Raw genomic sequence first — 27,608 nt, 5'->3', positions numbered from 1 at the left:
GAAGATAAATAAAATTGATAAACCATTAGCCAGACTCATCGAAAAAGAGGGAGAGAACTCAAATCAATAAAATTAGAAATGAAAAAGGAGAAGTTACAACAGACACCGCAGAAATACAAAGCATCCTAAGAGACCACAAGCAACTCTATGCCAATAAAATGGAAAACCTGGAAAAAATGCACAAGTTCTTAGAAAGTTATAACCTTCCAAGACTGAACCAGGAAGAAATAGAAAATATGAACAGACCAATCACAAGTAATCAAATTGAAACTGTGATTAAAAACCTTCCAACAAACAAAAGTCCAGGACCAGACGGCTTCACAGGTGAATTCTATCAAACATTTAGAAAAGAGCTAACACCCATCCTTCTCAAACTCTTCCAAAAAATTGCAGCAGAGGAAGGAACACTCCCAAACTCATTCTATGAGGGCAACATCACCCTGATACCAAAACCAGACAAAGAGACTACAAAAAAAGAAAATTACACACCAATATCACTGATGAATATAGATGCAAAAATCCTCAACAAAATACTAGAAAACAGATTCCAACAACACATTAAAAGGTTCATACACCATGATCAAGTGGGATTTATCCCAGGGGTGCAAGGATTCTTCAGTATACACAAATCAATCAATGTGATACACCATATTAACCAACTGAAGAATAAAAACCATACGATCACCTCGATAGATGGAGAAAAAGCTTATGACAAAATTCAACACCCATTTATAATAATAACTCTCCAGAAAGTGGGCACAGAGGGAACCTACCTCAACATAATAAAGGCCATATACGACAAACCCACAGCAAACATCATTCACAATGGTGAAGAATTGAAAACATTTCTTGTAAGGTCAGGAACGAGACAAGGATATCCACTCTCACCACTATTATTCAACATAGTTTTGGAAGTCCTAGCCACGGCAATCAGAGAAGAAAAAGAAAGAAAAGGAATACAAATTGGAAAAGAAGAAGTAAAACTGTCACCGTCTGCAGATGACATGATACTATACATAGAGAATTCTAAAGATGCTACCAGAAAACTACGAGACAAAAGACCTGTATGCAGAAAACTATAAGACACTGATGAAAGAAATTAAAGATGATACCAACAGATGGAGAGATATACCATGTTCTTGGATTGGAGGGATCAATATTGTGAAAATGACTATACTACCCAAAGCAATCTACAGATTCAATGCAATCCCTATCAAATTACCAATGGCATTTTTTACGGAACTAGAATAAAAAATCTTAAAATTTGTATGCAGACACAAAAGACCCCGAATAGCCAAAGCAGTCTTGAGGGATAAAAACGGAGCTGGAGGAATCAGATTCCCTGACTTCAGACTATACTACAAAGCTGCAGTAATCAATATGGTACTGGCACAAAAAGAAAAACAGATCAATGGAACAAGACAGAAAGCCCAGAGACAAACCCACACGCCTATGGTCAACTAATGTATGACAAAGGAGGCAAGGATATACAATGAGGAAAAGACAGTCTCTTCATAAGTGGTGCTGGGAAAACTGGACAGCTACATATAAAAGAATGAAATTAGAACACTCCCTAACACCATACACAAAAATAAACTCAAAATGGATTCGAGACCTAAATGTAAGACTGGACACTATAAAACTCTTAGAGGAAAACATAGGAAGAACACTGTTTGACATGAATCACAGCACGATCTTCTTTGATCCACCCCTAGAATCACGGAAATAAAAACAAAAATAAACAAATGGGACCTAATGAAACGTCAAAGCTTTTGCACAGCAAAGGAAACCATAAACAAGACGAAAAGACAACCCTCATAATGGGAGAACATATTTGCAAACAAATCAACTGACAAAGGATTAATCTGAAACCATAAACAAGACGAAAAGACAACCCTCATAATGGGAGAAAATATTTTCAAACAAATCAACAAAGGATTAATCTCCAAAATATATAAACAGCTCATGCAGCTCAATATTAAAGAAACAAACAACCGAATCCAAAAATGGGCAGAAGACCTAAACAGACATTTCTCTCAAGAGGACACATAGATGGCAAGCAGCACATGAAAAGCTGCTCAACATCACTAATTATTAGGAAATGCAAATCAAAACTATAATGAGGTATCATCTAACACCAGTTAGAATGAGGATCATCAGAAAATCTACAGACATCAAATGCTGGAGAGGGTGTGGAGAAAAGGGAACCTTCTTGCACTGTTGCTGGGAATGTAAATTGATATAGCCACTATGGAGAACAGTATGGAGGTTCCTTAAAAAACTGAAAGTAGAATTACCATATGATCCAGCAATCCCACTACTGGGCATATACCCAGAGAAAACCATAATTCAAAAAGACACATGCACCCCAGTGTTCACTGCAGCACTATTTACAATAGCCAGGTCATGGAAGCCATCTAAATGCCCATCGACAGACGAATGGATAAAGAAGATGTGGTACATATATACAATGGACTATTACTCAGCCATAAAAAGGAACGAAATTTAGTCATTTGTTGAGACATGGATGGATTTACAGACTGTCATACAGAGTGAAGTAAGTCAGAAAAACAAATATCATATAATGTTCATAGCAGCATTATTCACAATTTGCAATACAGATGAACCGGTCTGCAGGGCAGAAGTTGAGACACAGATGTAGAGATCAAATGTATGGACACCAAGGGGGGAAAGCTATGGGGGTGGGGTGGGGATGGTGGTGTGCTGAATTGGGTGTTTGGGATTGACATGTATACACTGATGTGTATAAAATTGATGAGTAATAAGAACCTGCTGTATAAAAAAATAAATAAAATTAAATTAAAAAATTAAAAAAAGAAACCAATAGGAAAAAATGAGTAAAGCTATGAATAAGCAATTCAAAGAGCTGAAAAATCAAAAGAACCAACAAAAATCTCAAAAGATGCTCAGCTTCACAAGTAGTTAGGAAAATGAAGAGTTATAAGATGCTTTTAAAATTGATTTTATTGTCAAAGAAAACATCAGTGATAGTGAGTTTGTGAGGGAAATAGTTACTGTCAGACTTTCATGATGGCAGTAAGAACTATATCAACATTTCTGGAAAATAAACTGGCATTATGTATTAAAATTAAAACATTATATATTATGTACAAGATATTCATTGCAATATTGTTAATAATAGAAGACTAGAGACAACATAGATGTTCAAAATGAAAACAGATATGGTTTCATATATCTATTGCTACAAAACAAACCACCTCAAACTTAGTGACTCAAAACAATGTCATTTCTCACAATTCTATAGGTTGGCTGGGCCATTTCTTTGCTCTTTTCACCTCTGGTTCCTCTGCAGGTGCATTCAGCTAAACAGTCAGCTGGGTTAGTAGGTCCAAGATAGTCCACTTTCATGTCTGCTGGTTGATGCTGACTGGGGTGTCTTGGTTCTCTCACCCTCCTATAAGCTAGACCAGCTTCCTTACATGGCAGCTACAGGAAAGCATTCTTTGAAGTCTTCTTAAGGACTAAGCTCCAGAACTCACACATCACATCCACCATATTCATTGGCTGAAGCAAATCACAAGGCTAGACAAGACTCAAGAGATGGAGAAATAGATGGGAGAAGCAGCAAAGCCCCATGGCAAAGCCCCATGGAAGAACTTTACGGTCGTTAATCATTCTACCACAGGTAGGTAGTGTGTGTGTATGTGTGTGTACTATATAGCTGTATGTTTCATTATATATATGTATATTTGTAAATCTATAGTTTTATTATAGTAATACTATATAGTTGTATATGTCATTACATACATGTATGTTTGTAAATCCTGGAAATATGCTTAAAAATTAACTAATGAAATACTGAGCTATGTAAAGTAGTCAGCATGCTGGCTAAGGATGCAGGGCACTGAGGGCATGTCAGGAAGGCCAACACAGGTGTGGCCCAGAGGTGAGGATAACAGGGTGTTGTGTGCAGACAGGGAGTTGCACAGAGCTGTGGGCCCAGTGAGGGCTTATGGATCCAGAAAGAGGCACAGGCCAACAGGCCCAGCAGTCAACAAGGCAGGGTGTGGTAGGGAGAGATAAAGGGAGATGATGGTCTACTCGGCAGGGAGAATGGTAACAAAACAACTGGACAAGTGATAACTATAATGAGACTAATGTGAAGCTAAGTTTCTTACCACCAGAGAAGGCATTATAAACATGGAAAGGGCAAAGACTAGAAAGAACCCTGGGGTATTGGATTGGAATTAGAAGTATAGGAACCAACTTCTGGTTTTATAACATGCACATAGATACAGAAATAATTATGGATGTATATTAGTACATTATACATATATGTATGTGTATACAAACCATACTTACATACTCATACATTTCCTAGTCCCTATAAGCAATGACACCCCAGTAGCAATGAGAAACTAAGCCCCTAAATCTTTGTTTTTAAACACCATATTTTACAAAAACAAACAATAACAAAAACCAAACAGGGCTCCTTAAAGAAATGGCCGATTCCAGGGCTAGACCAGGCAAAGTACAAGACGAACCAGGAACAGCATGTTCTGCCAGAAGGGCACAATGAATGAGATGGGAGCATGATAAATAGGCACAGGAGCCAGCTTGAAGGGGTTCCCACTGGCTAAATCAGGGACAACTTAAACAGCAAAATAAAGAATGATAGTAACAAATCACAACACACTAAAATCAAAATCTACAAGTCCTTACTGATTTAATAAACAAATAAATAGGGGAGAATGAAAAGTTCAACCATACAATAAAATACCAACTAATACATGTAGAAGGAATAAAAAAAATAGAGAAAAATAATTATAAAAGTAGTTAATTCAGGTGGGAGTCATCACTGATACCTACACTGAGGCTAGTGAGTAGAGGTTTGATGAGAATCAAGATGCATAATTTTGGAATACCTCTCCACAAATTTTGATCAAATACAAAAGGACACCAATATGATCAAGGTGTTAATCACCAGTAGCAGCATGATTTGACATCATATGCCTGTGGATGCAATGCACCAAGACAAGCACAGCCCCCCTTCTGTGGTATTCCTGCTAGAAATGCAAGACTTGATTGGAGTCATGAGGAAATATCACATGGACCTAGGTTCAGGGTGATCTTACAGAATGTACTACCTAAAACTGTCAAGGACATGAAAGATGGTGGAAAATGAGGCTGAAGAAGTCTGAAACGACATGACAACTAACTACAACATGTATTCCTGGATAGGATCCTAGATCAAAAAAGAAAGAGATATTGTTAGGATAGTTGATGAAATACGACTAGGTTCCTTGGACTAGCCAGTAGTGTTGTACCAATGTTTATCTTCCGACTTGGAGGGTTATATAAGAGAGTGCCTTGTTTTTGAGAAATAGACACTGTAGTATTTATAGGTGATGGAACACCATGTCTACAGCTTGCTCCAAAAGGTTCTGAAAAAGACTACGATAATGGGTATGTACATATGTATTTATACACACATATACAAACACATATGTAACATATATATGAAGACAGAAAGAGAGAGGACAGGCAATGGAAAAAATGCAGTAAAATATTAACAATGGTGGAATCTGAATGAAGGATACAAAGGAGTTCTTTGTACTGTTCTGGCATCTTTTCTGTTAAGTTTTAAATTATTTCAAAATAGTTTTTAAAAATGTGATTATTAATATTTGATACAGAACATCTGGTGTTACAGCAAATGATAAGCAGCTACTGTCTGAGGCTAGGAGATAGAATGAAAACCTTGGCCAGTAAATGATAAGCAGCTACTGAGGCTAGAAGATAGAATGAAAACCTTGGCTTAATATGTTTATTTACATAACATTCCTTTACAATACCCTGAGGGGATTCATGAATAGGAGGGCAATGTTTTATGCCTGTTTGGCATAAAGGCATCTCAGTGTTTTTAAGTGAACTTTCCTTTCTCTTCATGGATTTAAAATAGGCATTTTACAGTTCAATGAGAAAAGGAATTCTGACTTATTCATCTCTGTGGTTCCAGTACCTAATGCCGTTTATGATTTTTGTCAGTTATGTCTTGAATAGGAATTCTATCCCCAATATTATTCCTTTCAGAAAATACAGTGATCCTACCAAATGTAAAATAGCTAGTGGGAAGCAGCTGCACAGCACAGGGAGATCAGCTCGGTGCTTTGTGACCAACTAGAGGGGTGGGGTAGGGAGGGTGGGAGGGAGACCCAAGAGGGAGGAGATATGGGGATATATGTATACATATAGCGGATTCACTTTGTTATACAGCAGAAACTAACACAACATTGTAAAGCAACTATCCTCCAATAAAGATGTTAAAAAAACAAAACACAGTGATCCAAGTACCAAGAATTCTGTTACACTGAAAGGGAAAAACTGTATATGTTAAGCTAAAATATATATGTCAGACTGAGGATAGAAAAATATCAAGGATTACCTTTCTTAGGAACTTGGAGGAGGAATAATTATATGCTCTACAGTCCTAAAAACAAGAATGTATAACCAGAAGTAAAAGGCCTTAGTCTAAAGAATGGCTAACTGTTGACAGTTTTTGGTTAAAACCAACCAAACAGAACAGAATACAAATGAAACTTGGTGAAAAGAGCTGACAGTGGATGATCACCCTTTAAAAAATTTGAGAGGGTCTGAAAAACAATTAGACTGAACCATATCAAATTGCTGATAAAGCATATATCCTACTAATAGATGAGTAAGGTAATTTTTAAATATGAAGGAACACATTTTCATAGCAGAAACCAAAACTCTCCAAAGCATCAAAGAATTGTCAGAATTGAACTGAGAATGTTTAAAAGCTGAAGAGGTTTCATGTAGCTCAATATTCTTTCCTTCCTGGAGAATACAAACATTTTTTAGTACATTTTCTAGGCTCTTGGTCCCACTAATTAACTAGAAGAAAAAAAAGTTATGCATGCTTGAAAATCTGTGTTACAGTTAACCATAATGAACTTCAGAACTGTCTTTTCAAAGGTTTAAACAACAGCTGAAAATTACATTTTGATACTATACAATTCATCTGCTCTAGTAAATAAAAGATACTAATACTTTATGAAATTAGAATCTTTCTACTCAAAGCATTATTAACCTGACCTGACCAAGGAGGTGAAAGACTTATACACTAAGAACTATAAAACATTAATAGTGGAAACTGAAGATGATTCAAAGAAATAGAAAGATATCCCATGCTCTTGGATTGGAAGAATTAATATTGTTAAAATGGCCATACTACCCAAAGCAATTTACAGGTTTAATGTGATCCTTATCAAATTATCCATGACATTTTTCACAGAACTAGAACAAATAATCCTAAAATTCCTATGGAACCATAAAAGGCCCAGAATTGCCAAACCAATCCTGAAGAAAAAGAACAAAGCAGGAGGCCTAACTCTCCCAGACTTCCAACAATACTACAAAGCTACAGTAATCAGAACAGCATGGTACTGGAACAAAAACAGACATATGGATCAATGGAACAGAACAGAGAGCCCAGAAATAAACCCACACACCTACAGTCAATTAATCTTTGACAAAGGAGTCAAGAATATACAATGGGAAAAAGACAGTCTCTTCAGCAAGTGGTGCTGGGAAAGTTGGACTGCTGCATGCAAATCAATAAAATTAGAACACACCCTCTCACCATACACAAAAGTAAACTCAAAATGGCTTAAAGACTTAAACATAAGACATGACACCATAAAACTCCTAGAAGAGAACATAGGCAAAACATTCTCTGACATACATAAATCATACCAATGTCTTCTTAGGTCAGTCTCCTAAGGCAATAGAAATAAAAACAAAAATAAACAAATGGGACCTAATCAAACTTACAAGCTTTTGTACAGCAAAGAAAACCATAAAAAAAAAAGAAAAAGACAACCTACAGAATGGGAGAAAATATTTGCAAAATGATGCGACTGACAACGGCTTAATTTCCAAAAAATACAAACAGCTCATATAAGTCAACAACAAAAAACCAAACAACCCAATCCAAAAATGGGCAGAAGACCTAAATAGACATTTCTCCAAAGAAGAAATACAGATGGCCAATAGGAACATGAAAAGATGCTCAACATTGCTAATTATTAGAGAAATGCAAATCAAAACTACAATGAGTTACCATCTCACACCAGTCAGAATGGCCATCATTAAAAAGTCTACAAATAACAAATGCTGGAGAGGGTGTGCAGAAAACAGAACCCTCCTACACTGTTGGTGGCAATGTAAGTTGTTGCAACCACTGTGGAAAACAGTATGGAGGATTCTCAGAAAACTAAAAATAGAATTACCATATGATCTAGCAATCCCACTCCCAGGTATATATCCAGACAAATCTATAATTCAAAAAGATACATGCACCCCTATGTCCATAGGAGCACTATTTACAAGTCAAGACATGGAAACAACCTAAATGTCGATCGACAGATGAATGGATAAAGAAGATGTGGTACACATACACAATGGAATACTACTGAGCCATAAGAACAAAATAATGTCATTTGCAGCAACATGGATGTAACTGGAGATTATCATACTAAGTGAAGTATATCAGAAAGAGAAAGACAAATACCGTATGATATCACTTATGTGTGGAATCTATTGGGTTGGCCAAAAAGTTCGTTCGGTTTTTTTCCATAAGATCTTACAGAAAAACCCAAATGAAGTTTTTGGCCAACCCAATAAAATATGACACAAATGAACCTATCTATGAAACAGAAACAGAATCTCAGACATAGAGAACAGACTGGTAGTTGCCAAGGGGCAGGGAATTGGGAGAGGTATGGAGAGGGAGGTTGGGGATAACAGATATAAGCTTTTATATAGAGAAGAGATAAACAGCAAGGTCCTACTGTATAGCACAGAGAGCTATATTCAATGTCATATGATAAACCATAATGGAAAAGAATATTAAAAAAAGAACATATATATATATATATGTATAACTGAATCACATTGCTGTACAGCAGATATTAACACAACATTGTAAATCAACTATACTTCAATTAAAAAAATTTTTTAAATCACCTACAGGAAAAAAAATTAAAAACTGTTAAAACTATATTACAAGTTCTTCCCCTTAATGAGAAATCTTAACGTCAAATCTTTTCTAGCATATAAGAAGTAAAACAACATTCATCATTACTATAAACCAGAATCTGTATGGGGGTTTTTTTTGTTTTTTTTTTAAAGTCTGGTTGGGGGTCATGAATTAGATTTTATTTCAGGCCCTTTGAGGGACAAGAGAAATGACTTTTTAAAAAAAATCAATTTATTTATTTTATTTATTTATTTTTGGCTGTGTTGGGTCTTCGTTGCTGCGTGGGGTTTCTCTAGTTGCGGTGAGCGGGGGCTACTCTTCATTGCGGTGTGCGGGCTTCTCATTGCCGTGGCTTCTCGTTGCAGAGCACTGGCTCTAGGCATGTGGGCTTCAGTAGGTGCAGCATGCTAGGCATGCGGGCTTCAGTAGTTGCAGCACGCGGACTCAGTAGTTGTGGCTCGCGGCCTCTAGAGCAAGGCTCAGTAAGTTGTAGCGCATGGGGCTTAGTTGCTCCACGGCATGTGGGATCTTCCCAGACCAGGGATCAAACCCGTGTTCCCTGCATTGGCAGGCGGATTCTCAATCACTGCCCCATCAGGAAAGCCCTGTGTGGGCTGGTTAGTTATTCATTCATTCATTCATTCATTCATTCATTTATGGCTGTGTTGGGTCTTCATTGCTGCACGCAGGCTTTCTCTAGTGCGGCGAGCGGGGGCTACTCTTCCTTGTGGTGCACAGGCTTCTCACTGCCGTGGCTTCTCTTGTTGCAGAGCACGGGCTCTAGGGCATGCGGGCTTCTGTAGTTGTGACACACGGGCTCAGTAGTTGTGGCTCGTGGGCTCTAGAGCTCAGGCTCAGTAGTTGTGGCACACAGGCTTAGTTGCTCTGCGACATGTGGGATCTTCCCGTACCGGGGCTCGAACTCGTGTCCCCTGCATTGGCAGGCAGGTTCTTAACCACTGCACCACCAGGGAAGCCCCCCAGTGTGGTTTTTAAATGGAGATAAAATACTTCTTAGGACACTTCTAAGAATTAAATGAGATAATGTAATAACTAAATGCAGGGTAGCTAGTGTGAATTAAGTGCTCAATAAATGGCCTTTACTGTGTTAATTCTTATAGAAAGGATGTGAAACAACCCTGAAATATGGTCAAGTAACTTAAAAACCTATTAGAGATGTCTGTAAAGGCATATGGATAAAATCACAGTCAAATATCTAGACTGGAAAATTCAGGGAGGAAAGGAATCTTAACTTATTTATCCTTGTAGTTCCAGAATCTAACATAGTGCCTGGTACACAGATTAGGCATTCAGTAAAGGTTTACTGAAATGAAGTGAGTATGAAAGTAAGTTATCTGGAAAGGAAAAAAAAAAAAAGAGGTAATCTGAGGTTGTCTGAAAAATAAACGTAAAGAGTCACCAAATTACTATTCCCTAAGCAAATCACACTTTGAGAAAGAAAACAAAATACCTAAGCATTTTTAGAACCATGCACAGAAAATCCTCTCAGACTGGTCTTTTTAATAATGACTGAGTCACTCTCAAATCTGTTTTGGCAAATGTGTCATATATAAAGTTCAATATTAGAGAGAAGGATTTTTAAATTTCATCTAAATAAATGTTCATACCCAAAGAAGTAAGAAGTACCCAAAACACTGAGGACTCTTTCCTAACTTCCATTCAAGAAGAATCAGACTTAATTCATAGTTCTTCCATCTATTTATACATGAAAATTAGCTTGAGCTTTTACCTACAAGTAAGTTGTAAATACACATATTTCACTTTCACATGTTCAAGTGCACCCCAGAAAAGGAAAAGGAAAGAAAGAAAACCAACTCTCTCAAAAGTGGGCAGTGCTATAGGAGTATAAAAGAGTAGCAAACAAAACTTCTCTCCCATGTCTCAGCAGCCACCTGATAGAGCCCATACTTATGGCACGGTCTGCATAGTTTCAGAACACTTTCATATTGAAAACTCAAAATTCCCAGTGCAATGGGCAAGGGAAAAAGCATAATGTGAAAATACAGTCCTATCTTTTCCACCCTACGTCCAAGAATAATAGGGGTCAATTTACTGTTTTTAAAAAGGACCTTTTCAAGTTATTGCCCATCACCTCACTACAGCACCCACTCTTCTTATTTGCAAACTGATCAATCTTACGAAAAGCAAAAACCACACCCTTAATAATACATTCAACTCTGTGCAGTGCTTGCCTTCTGACACAAGCTGGTAAGTACAATTCCAGAAAGACAGCTGGAGATACATCTTTTAAGCCTAGTTCAAACTAAAATTTGTGAACAATGTGCAGTTACAAATCAAATAATAACCTCAAATCAACTTCTAGAAGGAGGTTTTGAAAACAAAAAAATCATTACTAAACACATTTACCTTTCTGAACAAAATTACGTTTTCTGAAAAAAATAACCAAAGCTACCAGTCTCCACTAAAGAGTAATTTAGAGAACAATAACAAAGAACCTGTAGTTCACAGAGGAAAATCATTCTTAAATTATCATTTGCTTCCTACAGTACCTGGAAAAGTACAAAATGCATGAAGTCAACTAAGAACTATTGTCCAGTCACTGACAGCATTACAGTTACTTTTTAGCCTAAATTTCTGGAAAGTTCTGCTGTGGTAGTTTAAAAAGGAAACAAAATTTTAACGAGAAAAAATGCCTAGTTGAAAATCTGGAAAGACATTGAAGATGTTCACGGTTAATTTTTTTTTTTAACTAAGAAGCAGGAAGGTGACAGGTGTGTAACATCTGTAAATGGCTGAGCCAAATCAATTTTTAAAAAAAGGTCTCTATGGAATTAAGGATTTAAGATAATATCTTGACAAATATAATCTGACATGATCAAAAATCACTTTAGTTTTTTTAACCACTAACAAAGCAAAAACTTCCAATACAAAGATTTTCACATCATACACACACACACTTTAAATTAAGAATTAAATGTAAATTCAACACACTAAAAAATTATCTAAAGGTATCCAAAACACATTTGAAACATCAGACTTTTGTTTTCACATTGATTTCTCAGACCTACTAGTAAATCTCCCCTGGAATGGGTCTTCGTTTCAATACAAGGTTGTTCAATATGCCACTTCGTGTGAATAGAGCTTGTGAGACATCCTCAAAACCTCCTCGGGAGATCTTAATTTACAGCTCTAATTCCAGTTTCCTGCGACTCAAACAGCAACGTACAGAAAACAGCTTATACACAGGAAGGGAGAGGAATGAAGGTCCAGGGAAAAGGCCCATTCTTTTGTGGTGGCAGAAGATGCAAAAATAAAGGTTCCCTAGAGCTATGTGCCCCTATCCCCACCCATCATAGCCCTTCACTTTCATCCATCTACCCTCAAGACTCTCGAGCTCTCGAGAATAGCCGAACCCGTGGCTTTCCACGTCTCAAAGAATGGGCGGGGGAAGCTGTGAGGTCCGGGGTACAAACATAAAAAAAGGGAGGACACAGATCCTTTGAGGACAGAGGGACAAGGAGATGCATCCAGATGGTGAGGATGGGACGTGCTACCGAAACACAGAGGCTTGCAAATTCGCTGGGAGAAGAGCTCCCAATGGGTCAGACAGAGGATGTTGCCTGTTCAGGGATGGCGACACACAATCCTCCACAAATGAAGGGAGGCACATTTGCAGGAGTCCCGGGAGGGCGTAACTCGGTAGCGCTGAACTCGGAGCCGAAAATAGGTTAAGACAGCCTCAAAAAGACCGGTACGGCGAAGCTGAGACTTACGGTTACTTCCCGGGTTGAGGGTAAGGGTCGGATGGACTCCGCAGCTCTGCAGTTCTGCCGCCCCTGCCTCTCGCGTCGAGCCGGTGACCTCAGGTACTCCCTGCGCCCCACCCACCCGGGCGGACGCCCCTCCTCGCCTGCGCCCCCTCTTCGCCGGCCCCGGTGCGCCCGCCGGGCAAAGGCTGCCGGGGCCGAGGGTGCGCCCTGGAGGCCCGCGGGGAACTCAGCGAGAGCTGGAAGCGCCTGCGGCGAGGCTCAGACTGGGCGGGCGCCCCCCATGCCTCTCCGGCCGCCGCGCCGCCTCACTCGGGGGAGGAGAAGAGGGGGCGGTGGCTCTTGCCTCCGCCTCGCGGTCAAATCCAGCTCATGCTCCAGCCTGGCGCGCGCGTGCAGCCCGGGCCTCCCCCCTCCCCTCCCCCGCCTCCGGTTCAGCCGCTAGCGCGCCCACTGCCGCCACCACCCCAGTCCCCGAGCCGCCCGCCACCAGCCCTAGACAGCCCGCAGCCCCAGCGAGAAACTGCAGGAACGGCAGCAGCTCGGCAGCCGACCCGGAAGCTCTTCCCCCGCCAACCGCGAGGCTGCGAGGGGCGTGAACCCGGAAGCGATTTCCTCGCCCCGGTAGCATCGGGATGGAAAGCTAAGACCTTTGAAGATCTGGAATCCCTTAGTTTGGGGAGGGGGTGAGGTGTGTATGGCGCTGAGCTGAGAGGAGAGGGAAGGCCAATAAAGAGCCTGTGGACAAGAGATCCGAGCTCTCGAGGCGCGGGGTGCGGAGCGCGGCCGAACACTCCGGGCGGCTTCTGGTGGCTACCGACTGTTTTCCTGTCACAGGAAGTTGGGCCTGGCCGCTGGGAAAGTGAAGAGAAGGAAAAATGAGAAAGCGGTGACGGTCCCCCGCCCCCCAGGTGACTGTCCCACCCACTGAATTGAATGTAGCGGCCCGGGAGGTCCTCGGCCCCCCGCACGGGTGAGACGAGGAGGAGCACGATTCAGACTCCAGCGAGAGAAACGGAAAGGTAGGAGGCCGAACTATCTCCATCCAGGCAAGGACTTTACTTCTTACAAGTAATTACAAAGACGCTAAACACCCTTTTTGGGTGGCGGCTCTAGGTGCAGAGAGGCGTGCACGTCCTTTTCCGTTAGTGGACGCTGATGGGCGGTGGCGGAGGAAAAACCTCCTAGGCAGAGTGTTGATTTTTGTCATTTCCGGAAAAGCGATTCACAACTTGTCCTTGCAGCTCACCGCTCCTCTCTGTCCCTCTCTCCATCTTTTAAGGCTTTGGGCTTTCGTTTTTTGCTCGTTTCTCCATGGTGTTTTTAGCTTCACCAGAAATCTTTGATCTAGCTGACCTGACTCAGGATCTCAACTCCATTATTCACTTCTCACTGTTGGAGAGTTTTTCTATCTTCAGTATGCTTAAAGATGCTTCTCTCAGCATCATGTCTTTTAACTGCTTTGTTGTCCTCATCTTATTTTGGGGGAAATGTCAAAAACTCAAAAATGTTTTCATAACAATAGGAAAACAAATAATTCATTCCATGATCTTTTTGACTTAAACCCAAGTTAATGTGTTAGTTGGTTTCCCCTTCGAACTGGGTTGAAGAACTACAGTAGCAGTTGATATAAAACATATTTAGATATACTACGGATGAAATCATGCTCCCCCAAATAACCTCCTTAAATATCCTTGTAGGAATTCATTTGTTTCCCAATTCCACTATTACTTAGTTCCTTCTCTGTTAGCCAGATTTAGTATAATTGCATTCAGAAGTTATTTGAAGATTATTAAATATCTTAAATTACAGAATAGAATGTTACTTAACAGAAGGAAAGTACTTGAAAATTACCGATGGTACTTTTTGATACTACCTGATGATTGGTAGAACTGGTTGAAAGGACAAGGACAAAGCAAGCTGTGTTAGAAGTAGCACCAGTGACTATTTTCTATTCTGCTTTATTATTACTTCCTCTCTTTTTATTACTATAAACCAATTTGAGTGGCAAAAGGATGAAATTTTTAATGGTCAACATATCCCTGTAGGGGAATTCTTACAGATATTTAGTTGCCATCGCTTCTCTCTAATGTTACAATGCTTTAAAATATTAAATTGTTCCAGGAGAGTGGAGAAGTGGCAAGTAACTTAGCTACTCCACCTCAGTTTTTTTCTCCTGTAAAATGGATATAATAATAATACCTACTTCATCAGGTTTGGGGGAGAATAAAATGAGTTAATGCATGTAAAGCACTTAGCACAGTGTCTAGCACATAATAAACATTATAGGTGTTAGCACTTATTCATATTATTTTAAAAGCATAATAACATGGGTTTTATTAGGTTGAGAAACATTGCTTAAGGATGGAGGAGAAGGGATCAGGAACATCCTACAGAACCCTAATATAATCCTCCTTTTTTTGTTTTTATTCATGAAGTACACTTTCTGATCTTTTTTTTTTTTTTTTTTTTTTTTGCGGTACGCGGGCCTCTCACTGTCGTGGCCTCTCCCGCCGCGGAGCACAGGCTCCGGACGCGCAGGCCCAGCGGCCACGGCTCACGGGCCCAGCCGCTCCGCGGCACGTGGGATCCTCCCGGACCGGGGCACGAGCCCGCGTCCCCCGCATCGGCAGGCGGACTCCCAACCACTGCGCCACCAGGGAAGCCCCTCTGATCATTATTGGTAATTTTTATTAGCGTATACTTTGTAAATCATATTGTCAATTTTGACTTCTGGTAACTAAATTTACAATACCTATATTCATGTACTGAATCTTCTTTTTCTTCATTGCAAACAACTTTTAAAGTTTGTCCATCTGGGGAATTCCGTGGCCGTCCAGTGGTTTATGACTCTGCCCTTTCATTGCCTAGGGCCCGGGTTCAATACCTGGTCAGGAGACTAAGATCCTGCAAGCCTGCAGCGCGGCCAAAATAAATAAATAAAGTTTGTCTCTCTGTACTCTATATAGCAAATGTTTCTCATTAAAGACATTATTGGCAGTTTGTTCAACAGGACTGTTTTTAGTAAAGATGTTAACAGACCTCCCCCCATGGGGACTAAATGGCATCTGTTCACCCCATTTCTCCTGTCATAGTGACGAGAAATGCCCCTACAGATTTTCAAATGATCCCAGGTAGGTATCACTCCCAATTGAGAACCACTTCTACATATTTGTAAGGCCTTATTAGTCAGGCAGCATATTATCATTTATGCTTAAGCATTTTCCAGAAAATGCCACATATTTCCTATACTTAGTCACTTGAACCTTTATCTAAAATTCAGTCTAAACACATTACAAACTCTAGTTATAGCTTTTTCTGTTATTTTTAGCCCAGATTACCCTCTTCCAGTCCTTTTGCATGTGTTTCTGCCTTAGCAGTTTTGCCTTCATATATTAGTAGCTTCTGTTCTTTTCCTCACTTAAGCCTTTGTTTCCTTCTTTCATGTCACTGGAAGTATGTATATTTCAAACAATCAAGTATGAATATTTCTTGAAACTCAATTTTTAGAATCTTTGGGGTACATTAACATTAAATGGCGTGAAAACAAAATGCTATAACCCTCATGGTTTTTTAAAATTATATCACATTTATCTTTTAAAAATTGAGTGTATTGTGCAATACCAAATATTCTAGAGAAGTGATAAGTATTAACAAATAAAGCTTTTTGCTAATAGATGTTTTTTTAACATGAGTTGACCAGCACAGGAATTGATTTGCTTTAAATCGTGTTTAGAAAACTAAGAATTACTTGATTTCTCTTTTTAGGTGCTTAATAGAAAAAAGGATTTCCGTAATAGTGCCATATATGTTACAAAATGTATTCACAATGCAATGTCTTTCTTTTGGGGGCTGGCAGTCTTCAAGGAGGCATCCATACATTTCAAATTTTGTTGGGTTTTATTATCTTGAAGTCATTGTTAATCTGAGGTGAAAAGTAATTGCTAAATAGAAATTCTGAGAAGAAAAAAGCCTCATCTTTTTTACTTAGTATAGAAAGTGCTGTTGTATGAGGTGGGTTTTAAGATGATCTTATGGAAAAACTGAACTGAAAAAAATTCCGCAAGGTATAGAGTGAAAATGAATGTCTTCAAAACTTTCCACAAAATGAAATGTCTCAATCCTAATGTTTTCTGTAGTTTCTCTGTTGAGATAGCTGTAGTTTCTCTGGATCTAAATCAGTGAAAATTTTTATAATCTAAAATAAAATTTTTATAATTTATAACTAAATTTTATAATTTAAAATAATTTATAAATTAAAATAATTAATTTTTGTGCAATAATTTTAATGGTTCTTTTAATTTTAGGCTAACGTTTACTTAAAATGTCATAAGTTACTGGATTTTAAAAACATTTCTTTTAAAGGAAATTTTCCAGTTATAAGGCAGTGGAAGGAAGTAAACTAAAGGCTTTTGTTATTACACAAGGAAGCAAATTAAAGGTTTCAAAATGACTTTATTAATTGCAGTTGAGAAAACAGAATAAAGTCCTCTATCTCCTCTCAAAAGATATTCAAAACCTTTCTTGAAAATTAGCTCTTTTTTTTCTATGAGAGTTGGTGCAATAAGGAAATCATTAAATATGAACAGGTCATTTTAATGCCTAATGGACTTTAAAAAAAAACTGAAGAAGTTTCATCTCACCATGGCCAGGAAAGCAACTCCTTGCTTGATGTTCTTTTAGAAATTTACTGGCATATAAATGAGAGGAAGTTTTTTTTAAAAAAATAAATAAAATATATTCAATACAAAGAGATGTGTTTTAGTCTAGCCATGAAAAAAATTAATAATAGCACTTAATGAAGAGATGGAACTATCAAACAACTGAGAGTGCTTGAACTTCAATTACTTGTTAGAAATTGCCTAATGGAGACTTCAGATTAGTCTGGGGAAAAAAGTGTGCATGTGTATGTATATTTAAATATATATATTATATATTTGGAAGAAAATTTTTGGATTATCTAGGGAATTGATAATGGAAGTGGGAAATATTCTTAAGTCGTCATCAGAAAGCTTTTATCAACTGACTAAATGTTTTTGAGTCTGTGATAGGCACCTCCAATGAAAATTATAAACTATCCTTTAGTTCATCCAAATGTCAGATATCAAAGTTCTTTTTAAAGATTCTGGAAAGAATGTCAATGGCAGCTATCTATTTCTAGCTTCCAAACTATTAACAGTATGACATTCACTTGTGCAATTTATGGAAAATAAGTGGGTACTATTCTAAATTGCTAGTTCAAGCCATTTTTTACTTAGTATTTACAAGACATTTTATAATCATATCACCTTGTTTTAGGTCCAAAAGGCAGATTCTTATGCTGTTAAGACCTATGAAAGTATGTATCCCCATTTTAAAAAACAAAAATCTACCTTTAATAGAAAAGGAAAAAAGGACAAGGTAATCTTAAATTATAAACAAAGGTTTTGAATGGTAACATATAATCAGTCATCTCTGACTTGCTTTTTACATAGTATATGTATTCTAAGATAGAAAAATCAACATTTTATTTTTTAAATTGTTTTTCAAAGTGGTTATGTGTCCTTTAATTAAATCTTTTAAGGGATTTCTTTGTTTTATAAAGCAATGGGAAATCCAGAAAACATAGAAGATGCGTACGTTGCTGTTATTCGGCCAAAGAATGCTGCCAGTCTCAATTCTCGGGAATACAGAGCTAAGTCATATGAAGTGAGAACGATTTACTAACATTTGATTTTCAACCACTGAATGTCATTCTCCATTATCATTTTCATTTACATATAAAGTATAACTGTAGCCTGTAAATTCTTGTTGATAACCTTGATCTTGACAAGCTAGAATTTATAGTTGTAGATCTGCCCATCATCATGTCTTTTCCGCTGCATGTGTTTTGACCATTTTTCTATTCATTGATATGGATAAATTATTCGATATTAAAAGTTACTTATTTGAGTTTTACTTATATAACTTATGAGAGTTTGGTTTTTAGTACAGTTTACGGAATGGCTCTCAAAAATTGAAAAAAAAAATAGCAAAATTCAGCGTATTCAAAATTCCAACCTAAATTTTGTTCTTGAAAAAAAAAATTGCAAAATTCAGCTTATTCAAAATTCCAACCTAAATTTTGTTCTTGGTTGTTTTCCCAAAGAACTATTTTTAAAAGTTCATTAAAAAATATCTTTACCTTTAATTAAGTTTTAGGCAATTAAGTTACTTCTCTGTAGTCTTGAATACATATATTAGTAAACATGATTGAGGCTCCCACCAAAAAAAACCCAAAGCAGAATTGTTATCTTTTCTATACAGCAGATTTCAAGCATCATAAAATACTTCTAATCTAATCTAACTTCAACTAACTTCTCTAGTATTTTGCTTTGATTGCTTTTTTAAGGTTAGTTTTCTGAAACCTATTAAGGGATACTGCAGGGGTTCTGAGGAGACTGCTGCTTCAGCAGTGCTCTGGCTTACTGGTTCTCAGTCTTGGCTACACTGTTAAATCACCTGGGAAACTTTAAAATTTCCAGTACCAGGACCCCACTCCCCTGACATTCTGATTTAGTAGGTCTGATATGAAGCTGTGCATTGATACTGTTTTGAAAGAGTCCAGGTTATTCTTATATGCAGCTAGGGTTAAGAAAGACTGCTGGCTTATTATATTCTAGGGCAAGTAAATTTTATTTTAAACACTCTCTTAATATTATTTTTCTTATCTAAGATTTTGTTGCATGAAGTTCCCATTGAAGGACAGAAAAAAAAGAGAAAGAAGGTTTTGTTGGAAACTAAACTTCAAGGCAACAGTGAAATAACACAAGGCATATTGGATTATGTAGTAGAAACCACCAAACCAATTTCTCCCGCAAACCAGGGTATCAGAGGTAAGAAACTTTTCTTTTTAACACAGTTGGCTTTAAATGCTTGTGGAGAAAGACATTTTAAAAAGTAGATTAAAATCAGTTTCTTTTTATGTTCCTTTTCATTTGAAAAACTTGAAAAAGACTCAAATTTCTAGGGTTTTTTTTTTTAAGGTGCAGCCAGTCCCCCTTCAAAAAGTAACTTAACAATTTTTTTTACGTTAAAAAACATTTTTGAAATGTTTAAATAATTTTAAGTAAAAAAAAATTGAAAATATTTAAATTGTGTTAATGATTTGTTCAAGAGAGCGAGGAAGCCAACAGGTGGCTTGAAAATTAAAAGAAAGCACAAAATTACTTTTGTTAGAAGTATATTTCCCTAGATAAGTATCTGTGAACTACTATGTTTGTTTCTCTACTCCAGGACAAGAGAAAACTATAAACCTCTCTCCATAACTAAGTAATAGTTAAGATTTTGTGTATTAGAGCAAGTCCTATAAATTACCAGTCAGCAGAGGTTTTCTTCCCATTTGGTCACAAGAAGAAGATCATTTTCAAAGAGCCAAAATGAATTGTAGAAGTATTCACCCTGAAAGGTTCAGGCTTCATTTAAAATATTAGATAATCTGTAGCCTATGAAACTGTTAAACATTAATGATCAATTTTATCAGGCTGTGGCCTCACAAGACGCATATAGGAGAAGTTAAAGAAATTAAATACTCTGTCCAGGATTCAGACATTATAATTAAAAAGGTAAAGCTAATTTCAGTCAAACAGCAGTTGAAAACAGTTGTTGATAGTGAGGCAAAGCATACTTCTCTGTGCCTAGTTTTTGGTTTTTTAAAGCTTATTTAGTGTTTTTTTCTATTTGTTCATCTTTATAGAGATTAGTTGTCTAATTCATCTCTCACTAAAGAGACTATTTTTGTTGCAGAGATAAGGCTGAATCCTGTCATTTGATTTGTTGGTTATTTGGGATAGTTGTTCTCTAGAGATAGCTGAACTAAGCCTGTTTCATAACTTCTGGAGGTACCATTCACCATATTTACCTCCCCAACCGGTAACCTCCTCAGTAGGGCTTGCAGGGTTTTTGTGGCTTGGGGCTCTAAGCATTGTAACTCGAGATTATAAGAACCTCCTGCATAAATTTACAGATCTTTGATACACATTCTGAGTACTACAGAGAGAATCCCCTTTCCCTAATTATCAGATTGACTTTTTAAATAAAATGATCTAGAAATTGTTCTTAGCTAAAAAGGGGGACTATCCCTATGGGTGATCAAGGCAAGTGAAAGGCTCTTTTGGATGCCACAAATTTGTCAGCCTTTTCTACCTCAGTCTTGGACTTCTCTGATAAATTTTCATCCAGATTTGTTTTACTATCACTAAATTGTTATAGGTATCAGGATCTATTCTGAGATCAAATTACTGAGACAAAGTCTGAGCCCAAATCACATATTTGAGCTTAGATAGACAAGTCATAATTTGCTATGAATTAGCCAAACTCTACTACTTGGTTCATTTACCAAGAAGGGGGATATAAGTGATATCAGTGTTAACAAAAATATCCCCCAGCCCAGAGGGCTCGGTAGTTTGTCTTAGGAGAAGTTACAAGTGGATAGGCACCCTGAAACATGTCTAGCACAATTATGTCTTATATACTTAGACAGTAGAATGTACTAATACATTTTCAGGCAGCTTTTAATAAGAGAAATGAAAGTAAAGAAGTTTTACTTAACTAAATAGACAGTTATATCAATGAACCATACCATACCTGACTATCCTATTCAATTGAGGTTTTCTAAAAGTGTGAAATATTTTTATAGAGTAATATGATTTCTTATATAAGCATCACATGAAAATTACCAATGACTTTATAATAGCAGTAGTTGTGCCTTTTTGTGCAGTGCTATATATAGTTTATAAAGCACTACCACAATTACTTATTAATGAAATTCTAAAATTGGTCCTGTGAGTTGGTATATAGTCATTTTTACATCTGTAAAATGGAAATGCAAACATAGGTTGTCACCTACAAAAATCATATTCCCATTAGTGGAGGAGTTAGGACTAGAACCTCATTTCCCAACTTGTAATCAGTGCTTTTCTTTCCCCGCATGACAGATCTCATAGTTGCATATATAATTTTCAAAGTAGGCAGTTAAACAATGGATCAGAACTGGATTTAGGGAAGCTGCAAGGCAGGAAAGATTAAGTGGGAAAAGACCTCAAGCCAGACAAAAGAAATATTGCCTCTGAAATTTATTAGAATGTCTCTAACACTTATATTTTGTACAAGTGTCCATTTTGTAAAAAAATTGGGGGCTATAATAATAACGTGCCATAATAATCACAAATATTGAATCCAGCATTTTGTGAATGAATGAAGCTGCTTGAACTCATGTTATCTACCTGTCCACAGAAGGCATCCAGCCAGGCATTCCTACCTGGGTCAAGAACAAGGTTCTATTTCTTGGGGTGGGGAGATTGGAAGGGTTGATAAAAATTATGACAAAGGTATCCAGAATATGAAAGGTTTTAGAGTGAAAGACTTGTAGGTTATTATTTATAGCCCCCTTGCTGCCAAATCAGGAACAACCGACTAAGTATAAGAATGGTGGTTACAATTCAGAACAATAGTTTATAGCCCAATCAGATTTTAATAAAAACTGAAATTGAGGGTGGAGGTTGAATATTAAATAAAGAGCTGCTAAACTTTAAGACTTTGCAGTTTATGTACACTACGCTTCTTGGCCAGCTTAGACTTTAGTGAAACTCTTACCATCTACATCCCAACTGAATGAAGTATATGCCTGTTCACCTTGCGGGATATGTTGCTGTTCAGCTGCTCTTTCAGTCCTTAGCAGGACGGTTTTCCTTGCTATGTATAGGAAGCTTCTCTTCTAGTGAGTCAGAACAGGGGATCTATTGGTTGATTGTCCACAGAATGATTTACGTTATTATCAGAATTACCAGTTTTTATTAGTGCCCATAATAAAATTGACTTTTTATATTTCAGTTCCTCTTAATACTGCCTTTAAAATATTTTTTCTAATTCTCAGGGTAATATATAAGATTTTTAAAGGCCTATTATTTTTATCTTTACTGACTTAAAAAAAATGATTAGGAAAACGAGTGGTACTAATGAAGAAATTTCCTCTGGATGGGGAGAAGATGGGCAGAGAAGCGGCATTATTTATTGTTCCATCAGTTGTCAAAGGTAAAGTCTAAGTTTCACCTTATGAATCTTTGTGTACCTTAGGTGCTAAGTTAAAGTCTGTTGAGGAACTTAGGAATTTGGATTCATAGTTACTATTGTAATACTATTATAAAATTACATGTTTTTAAGATAATGGAAGATGGAGAAATTTGTTACTTAAAAAGATGTGTTGATTTCAAAGTAATATTCAGGCTTCCAGACTGATCAGTAATGTTTTTGTTTCTGTTTTTAAAAGTAGAACAAGAAGTGAGGAAGGAAGCCATAATCGAAACAAAAAGTTTTTAGCTTATAATGAGGGATTTTTCAGACTGTGCTATATAGGTAGAATAGAAATAAAAATTTATATATTTTGGAAGATTAACAGATTATGATCAGAACCTATCTTATATTTGGGAAAAGAAAGTGTCAGTAATAGTTCTAAAATACTCTTCCCAACAGTAGTGGTAATATTTAAAGAACTTAGATCTAATATGAAAATTTAATTTGAGCTTTGACAAGGAATTTATCCTATTATCCTGGAATAATAGAAAAAATATTGAGTTTCAGTGCAGACCTTGAAGCCCACTAATTTTGTGTTCTGGGCAGATCACCTCTTTAAGCCTCACCTCTTTATTTGTAAGATAGGTATCTGCTCCTACTCGGTTCATCGTGCTGGAAGAATTCAGTGAGGTATTAGATGTAGAAATCACTTTGGAACCTGTAGAGTACTGGCCTCATGTAAGGCAGTAATAATACTGATGATATATTAATGACCCACTGTGGACATCTCATCAGACTGCTGCTACACAGTACTTACACATATTTTATTAGCCAGCTCTACCATTCCAGAATTTTTTTTTTTCTCCAGCCATACTTAGGTTAAACAGATCAGTATGTTAAATGGTGCTGGAAATCTTATTATTAATCAGAATTTTACAATATTGTTGAGGAAAAGAAAGGGGAAACAATTTCTGTAGTCCTCCAGGATTCTAAATTCTGCATTCACCCAAATGGATAAGGTCACAGAGCTGGCCAACACTTGAATCCAAGTCTACTAATTTAAAATCTAGAACAATTTATGTTATACTTAACAATTTTTTTAACATACTGTGTACTTTTAAATAAAAATCATGCAGTCGTAAACCTTTTATATGATGGCATAATTCTTCATTTTTCTTTTTCAGATAATACTAAATATACGTATACTCCAGGATGCCCAATTTTTTACTGCTTACAAGATATTATGCGAGTCTGTAGTGAATCCAGCACTCACTTTGCTGCACTTACAGCAAGAATGTTAATAGCCTTGGATAAGTAAGAACTGCCATTAAAAATATTTTTTAATAAATCAAATATATGTTCATATTAGATATTAGCTCTGAGAGATAGAAATTCTTTTGGAAGAAAATAATAAAATTAATAATATATATTTTAAGAAATGGTAAGTTTTTGAAGTATAATATAAAAATTTTAAACCCCAAAGACAAGATTGTCCTGATTTGCTTGCAACATGTTAAGCTTATTCTTAGAAAATGACAAAGATTGCCCTGGACTAAGAATTAAGATTCCTTTGTTATAAAACTAGATTTAGTATTGATTTACCCTTATCAGTGAACAAGTCGTTTCACCTGTCATGCCGTTTGTCTTTCTGTAACAGCAGGTCTAATGTCACCTATATCTCAGTGGTTTAAATTTTTAAAGGGCTTCATGTTTTTGGAAAAGGATTTTAATTATTATTATGTTACATGCATTAAAAAAAAATAGTTTGCTATGTCCAATAACAGAACTTTTATTTACAGTAAATGAAGTACTTAACACTAATTAAACTTATAAAAATCCCGGGACTTCCCTGGTGGCACAGTGGTTAAGAATCCTCCTGCCAATGCAGGGGACACGGGTGTGAGCCCTGGTCTGGGAAGATTCCACAAGCTGCAGAGCAACTAAGCCCGTGCACCACAACTACTGAGCCTGAGCTCTAGAGCCCGTGAGCCACAACTACTGAGCCCGTGTGCCACAACTGCTGAAGCCCATGTACCTAGAGCCCGTGCTCTGCAGCAAGAGAAGCCACTGCAATGAGAAGCCTGTGCACCTCACTGAAGAGTAGCCCCCACTCGCCGCAACTAGAGAAAGCCCGGCGCAGCAACGAAGACCCAGCAGAGCTAAAAATAAATAAATTTATTATTTTTTTAAAAATTATAAAAATCTGAATGTAGTATTAGAAAGAGTCACACATCAGAGTTGGATAGTAGTTTAGTTTTTTCATCTTCACTTTTTAACAAATACGTCTACTACCTCTTCTTTTTATTTTGCCAGGTGGTTAGATGAACGTCATGCACAATCTCACTTTATTCCGGCTTTATTCCGACCTTCTGCTCTTGAGCGGATAAAAACTAATGTTATAAACCCTGCATATGCTACTGAATCAGGTCAGACAGAAAACTCACTACATATGGGCTATAGTGCACTAGAAATAAAGAGTAAAATGTTAGCCCTAGAGAAAGCAGATACCTGTATTTACAACCCTTTGTTTGGATCAGATCTTCAATATACAAACCGGGTAAGAGTTGAATGAATTTTGGCTCTGGTTTCAAAAGACATTTCATTTCAAATGTAATTTTTTTTCCTGAGATAAATGCATCTATTACTAATTGTAAACATTAAGACGACATCTGCACTTAGCTCTATTTTTATACATCAAAGTCAAGTATCTAAAGCTCAATATCTAAAGCTGTTTTTGTTTTGTTTTGTTTTCCCTTTCTAGGTAGATAAAGTGGTAATAAATCCATACTTTGGTCTAGGAGCTCCAGACTACTCAAAAATCCAAATTCCCAAACAGGAAAAATGGCAGAGAAGCATGAGCAGCGTCACAGAAGACAAGTACTGTTCTGGTTTTCCTCCACATTGCTTTTTAAACACCTACATTCTAATGTTAAAATACTGTTTAAAATGATATATGCAATTAGTATGCAATGTAATCATTGCATAAATGATTTAGTTTACAGCTGCTCAGTGAAACATAGCTTTCATAGATATGTCACATTTATTTCAAAACAATCTGAATTTCAACAGTGCCTTTTTTTTTTTTTTCTTCTTTTAATGATTAGGGAACGACAGTGGGTAGATGATTTTCCTCTCCATCGAAGTGCCTGTGAAGGAGATTCGGAATTATTAAGCCGACTTCTCAATGAAAGATTTTCAGTCAACCAATTAGATAGTGACCACTGGGCACCCATTCATTATGCATGCTGGTAAATAGATTATTCTTTTGTTTTTAGAAAGAATGAATCCTTAGTTTATAAATGTTAGTGCTTTTCAAAGCTGTTCTCATTCCAGCCACTTTTTCCTCTACCATGTTTGCCTTATGAGCTTTCTCTGTAGTAATCTTTGATTACTGTGTATGTACCACACTGTTCAGATTTACAAGGTCTGCCCCACAGGAAAAGTATCATTAATGTTCTCAGGCATCCTGAGGTCATGCAGTAGGATAGCTAATGACTAGCAAGTGCCATTGCACAGCACACGGTCCCTTATTCACCCTTGCAATTTCTATTGTTTTGTACTGGAGTTGTGTTATGTTTGTTTATCCTTATTATATTTTATTATTATTTTTTATTTTTGGCTGCTTTGGGTCTTCGTTGCTGCGTGCAGGCTTTTCTCTGGTTGCAGTGAGTGGGGTCTACTCTTAGATGCAGTGCGCAGGCTTCTCACTGCAGTGGCTTCTCTTGTTGCAGAGCACGGGCTCTAGGCACGTGGGCTTCAGTAGTTGTGGCATATGGGCTCAGTAGTTGTGGCTCGCGGGCTCTAGAGCTCAGGCTCAGTAGTTGTGGCACACGGGCTTAGTTGCTCCATTGCATGTGGGATCTTTCCAGACCAGGGATCTTTCCAGACCAGGGCTTAAACTTGTGTCCCCTGCATTGGCAGGCGGATTCTTAACCACTGCGCTACCAGGGAAGCCCTATCCTTACCCTATCCTTATTATAAAATTTACATGTGTTAGCTACTTATGATTTGACCTTGCATCATGTTAGAAAAGTATTCTTTTAGTTCTTTGGAAAGCTGTGGTATCAGGAAACACCAAAAGTTTTCATTAGAATTAAAGCCTTCCTTTTTTTTTTTCTTTTTTTTTTATGCGAGGGATTAGCTCACAGGATTGGAGTTAGCTCTTTCCACTAGTTGCCCAGTGTAGTTCTTGCTCTCATACTCTTCTCACATAATAATAACTCTTCCCCTCAGCCTGGGTTGCGTTCTTAAATTTATGTTCATAGCAGTAGTTAACTATTTGCTGTAGCCTGTCCTCTAGAAAGGATGTAATGAAGTTATTTATCATTATTTCTTATGGGAAAGTTGCTTTTGACTTACTGTTTAAAGTGAGCTTCTTTGGCTAGTTTAAGAAGTGCCTGCACTATTCACTGCCTGTTAAAGTCCACAACTTTTCAGCTGCATGACGTTGAGCAAGTGACTTTACTTCAGAGGTCCCCAACCCCCAGGCTGTGGACTGGTAGTGGTCCACGGCCTGTTAGGACCCGGGCCGCACAGCAAGAGGTGAGTTGCAGGCGAGCAAGCGAAGCTTCATCTGCCGCTCCCCGTCACTCACGTTACCTACCGCCTGAACCATCCCCCCCACTCCCACCCGCCCCCCCCCCCCATGGAAAAATTGTCTCCCACAAAACCAGTCCCTGGTGCCAGAAAAGTTACTGCTGCTTTATTTTACCTCTCTGCATCTTAGTTTATTTATCTATATGTAAAATACATTAATTAGATCATTTTCAACTCAAACTCTTTTTATT

General features: G+C 37.4%; 2 protein-coding genes and 1 long non-coding RNA gene across 8 annotated transcripts in view; 1 reads left to right on the top strand and 2 right to left on the bottom strand.

Moving 5' to 3' along the window:
• ANKIB1 (ankyrin repeat and IBR domain containing 1) overlaps positions 1–13,203 on the bottom strand; it is a 137,979-nt gene extending 124,776 nt beyond the window's left edge. For all 3 annotated transcript variants that reach the window (XM_024127813.3, XM_024127823.3, XM_024127815.3), the window contains exon 1: positions 12,799–13,203. The gene's annotated coding sequence lies outside the window, so the exon portion shown is untranslated. The remainder of the gene's footprint in view (positions 1–12,798) is intronic.
• A 209-nt stretch (positions 13,204–13,412) lies between these two features.
• The window catches only part of KRIT1 (KRIT1 ankyrin repeat containing), a 35,957-nt gene continuing 21,761 nt past the window's right edge, over positions 13,413–27,608 (top strand). Inside the window, exons 1-8 of one of the 4 annotated variants that reach the window (XM_055084985.1) lie at positions 13,413–13,703; positions 18,377–18,480; positions 19,487–19,646; positions 22,750–22,842; positions 24,006–24,135; positions 25,135–25,378; positions 25,583–25,698; positions 25,926–26,069. In XM_055084985.1, the coding sequence (XP_054940960.1) occupies positions 18,379–18,480; positions 19,487–19,646; positions 22,750–22,842; positions 24,006–24,135; positions 25,135–25,378; positions 25,583–25,698; positions 25,926–26,069 (989 nt within the window). In that variant the 5' untranslated portion in view covers positions 13,413–13,703; positions 18,377–18,378. Of the gene's footprint in view, positions 13,864–18,376; positions 18,481–19,486; positions 19,647–22,749; positions 22,843–24,005; positions 24,136–25,134; positions 25,379–25,582; positions 25,699–25,925; positions 26,070–27,608 lie in introns of all 4 variants that reach the window. The other 3 variants (XM_028490001.2, XM_007118338.3, XM_028490002.2) reach the window with 3 other exon arrangements.
• The window catches only part of LOC129392137 (uncharacterized), an 83,114-nt gene continuing 81,446 nt past the window's right edge, over positions 25,941–27,608 (bottom strand). Inside the window, exon 3 of the long non-coding RNA XR_008617411.1 lies at positions 25,941–25,967. This is a non-coding gene — a long non-coding RNA (uncharacterized lncRNA). The remainder of the gene's footprint in view (positions 25,968–27,608) is intronic.

Source organism: Physeter macrocephalus, chromosome 5 (assembly GCF_002837175.3).
Source record: "Physeter macrocephalus isolate SW-GA chromosome 5, ASM283717v5, whole genome shotgun sequence".
Taxonomy (NCBI): Eukaryota; Metazoa; Chordata; class Mammalia; order Artiodactyla; family Physeteridae; genus Physeter; species Physeter macrocephalus.
Note: the sequence above shows the minus strand (reverse complement) of the source record. Positions and strands in the feature narration are given on the sequence as shown.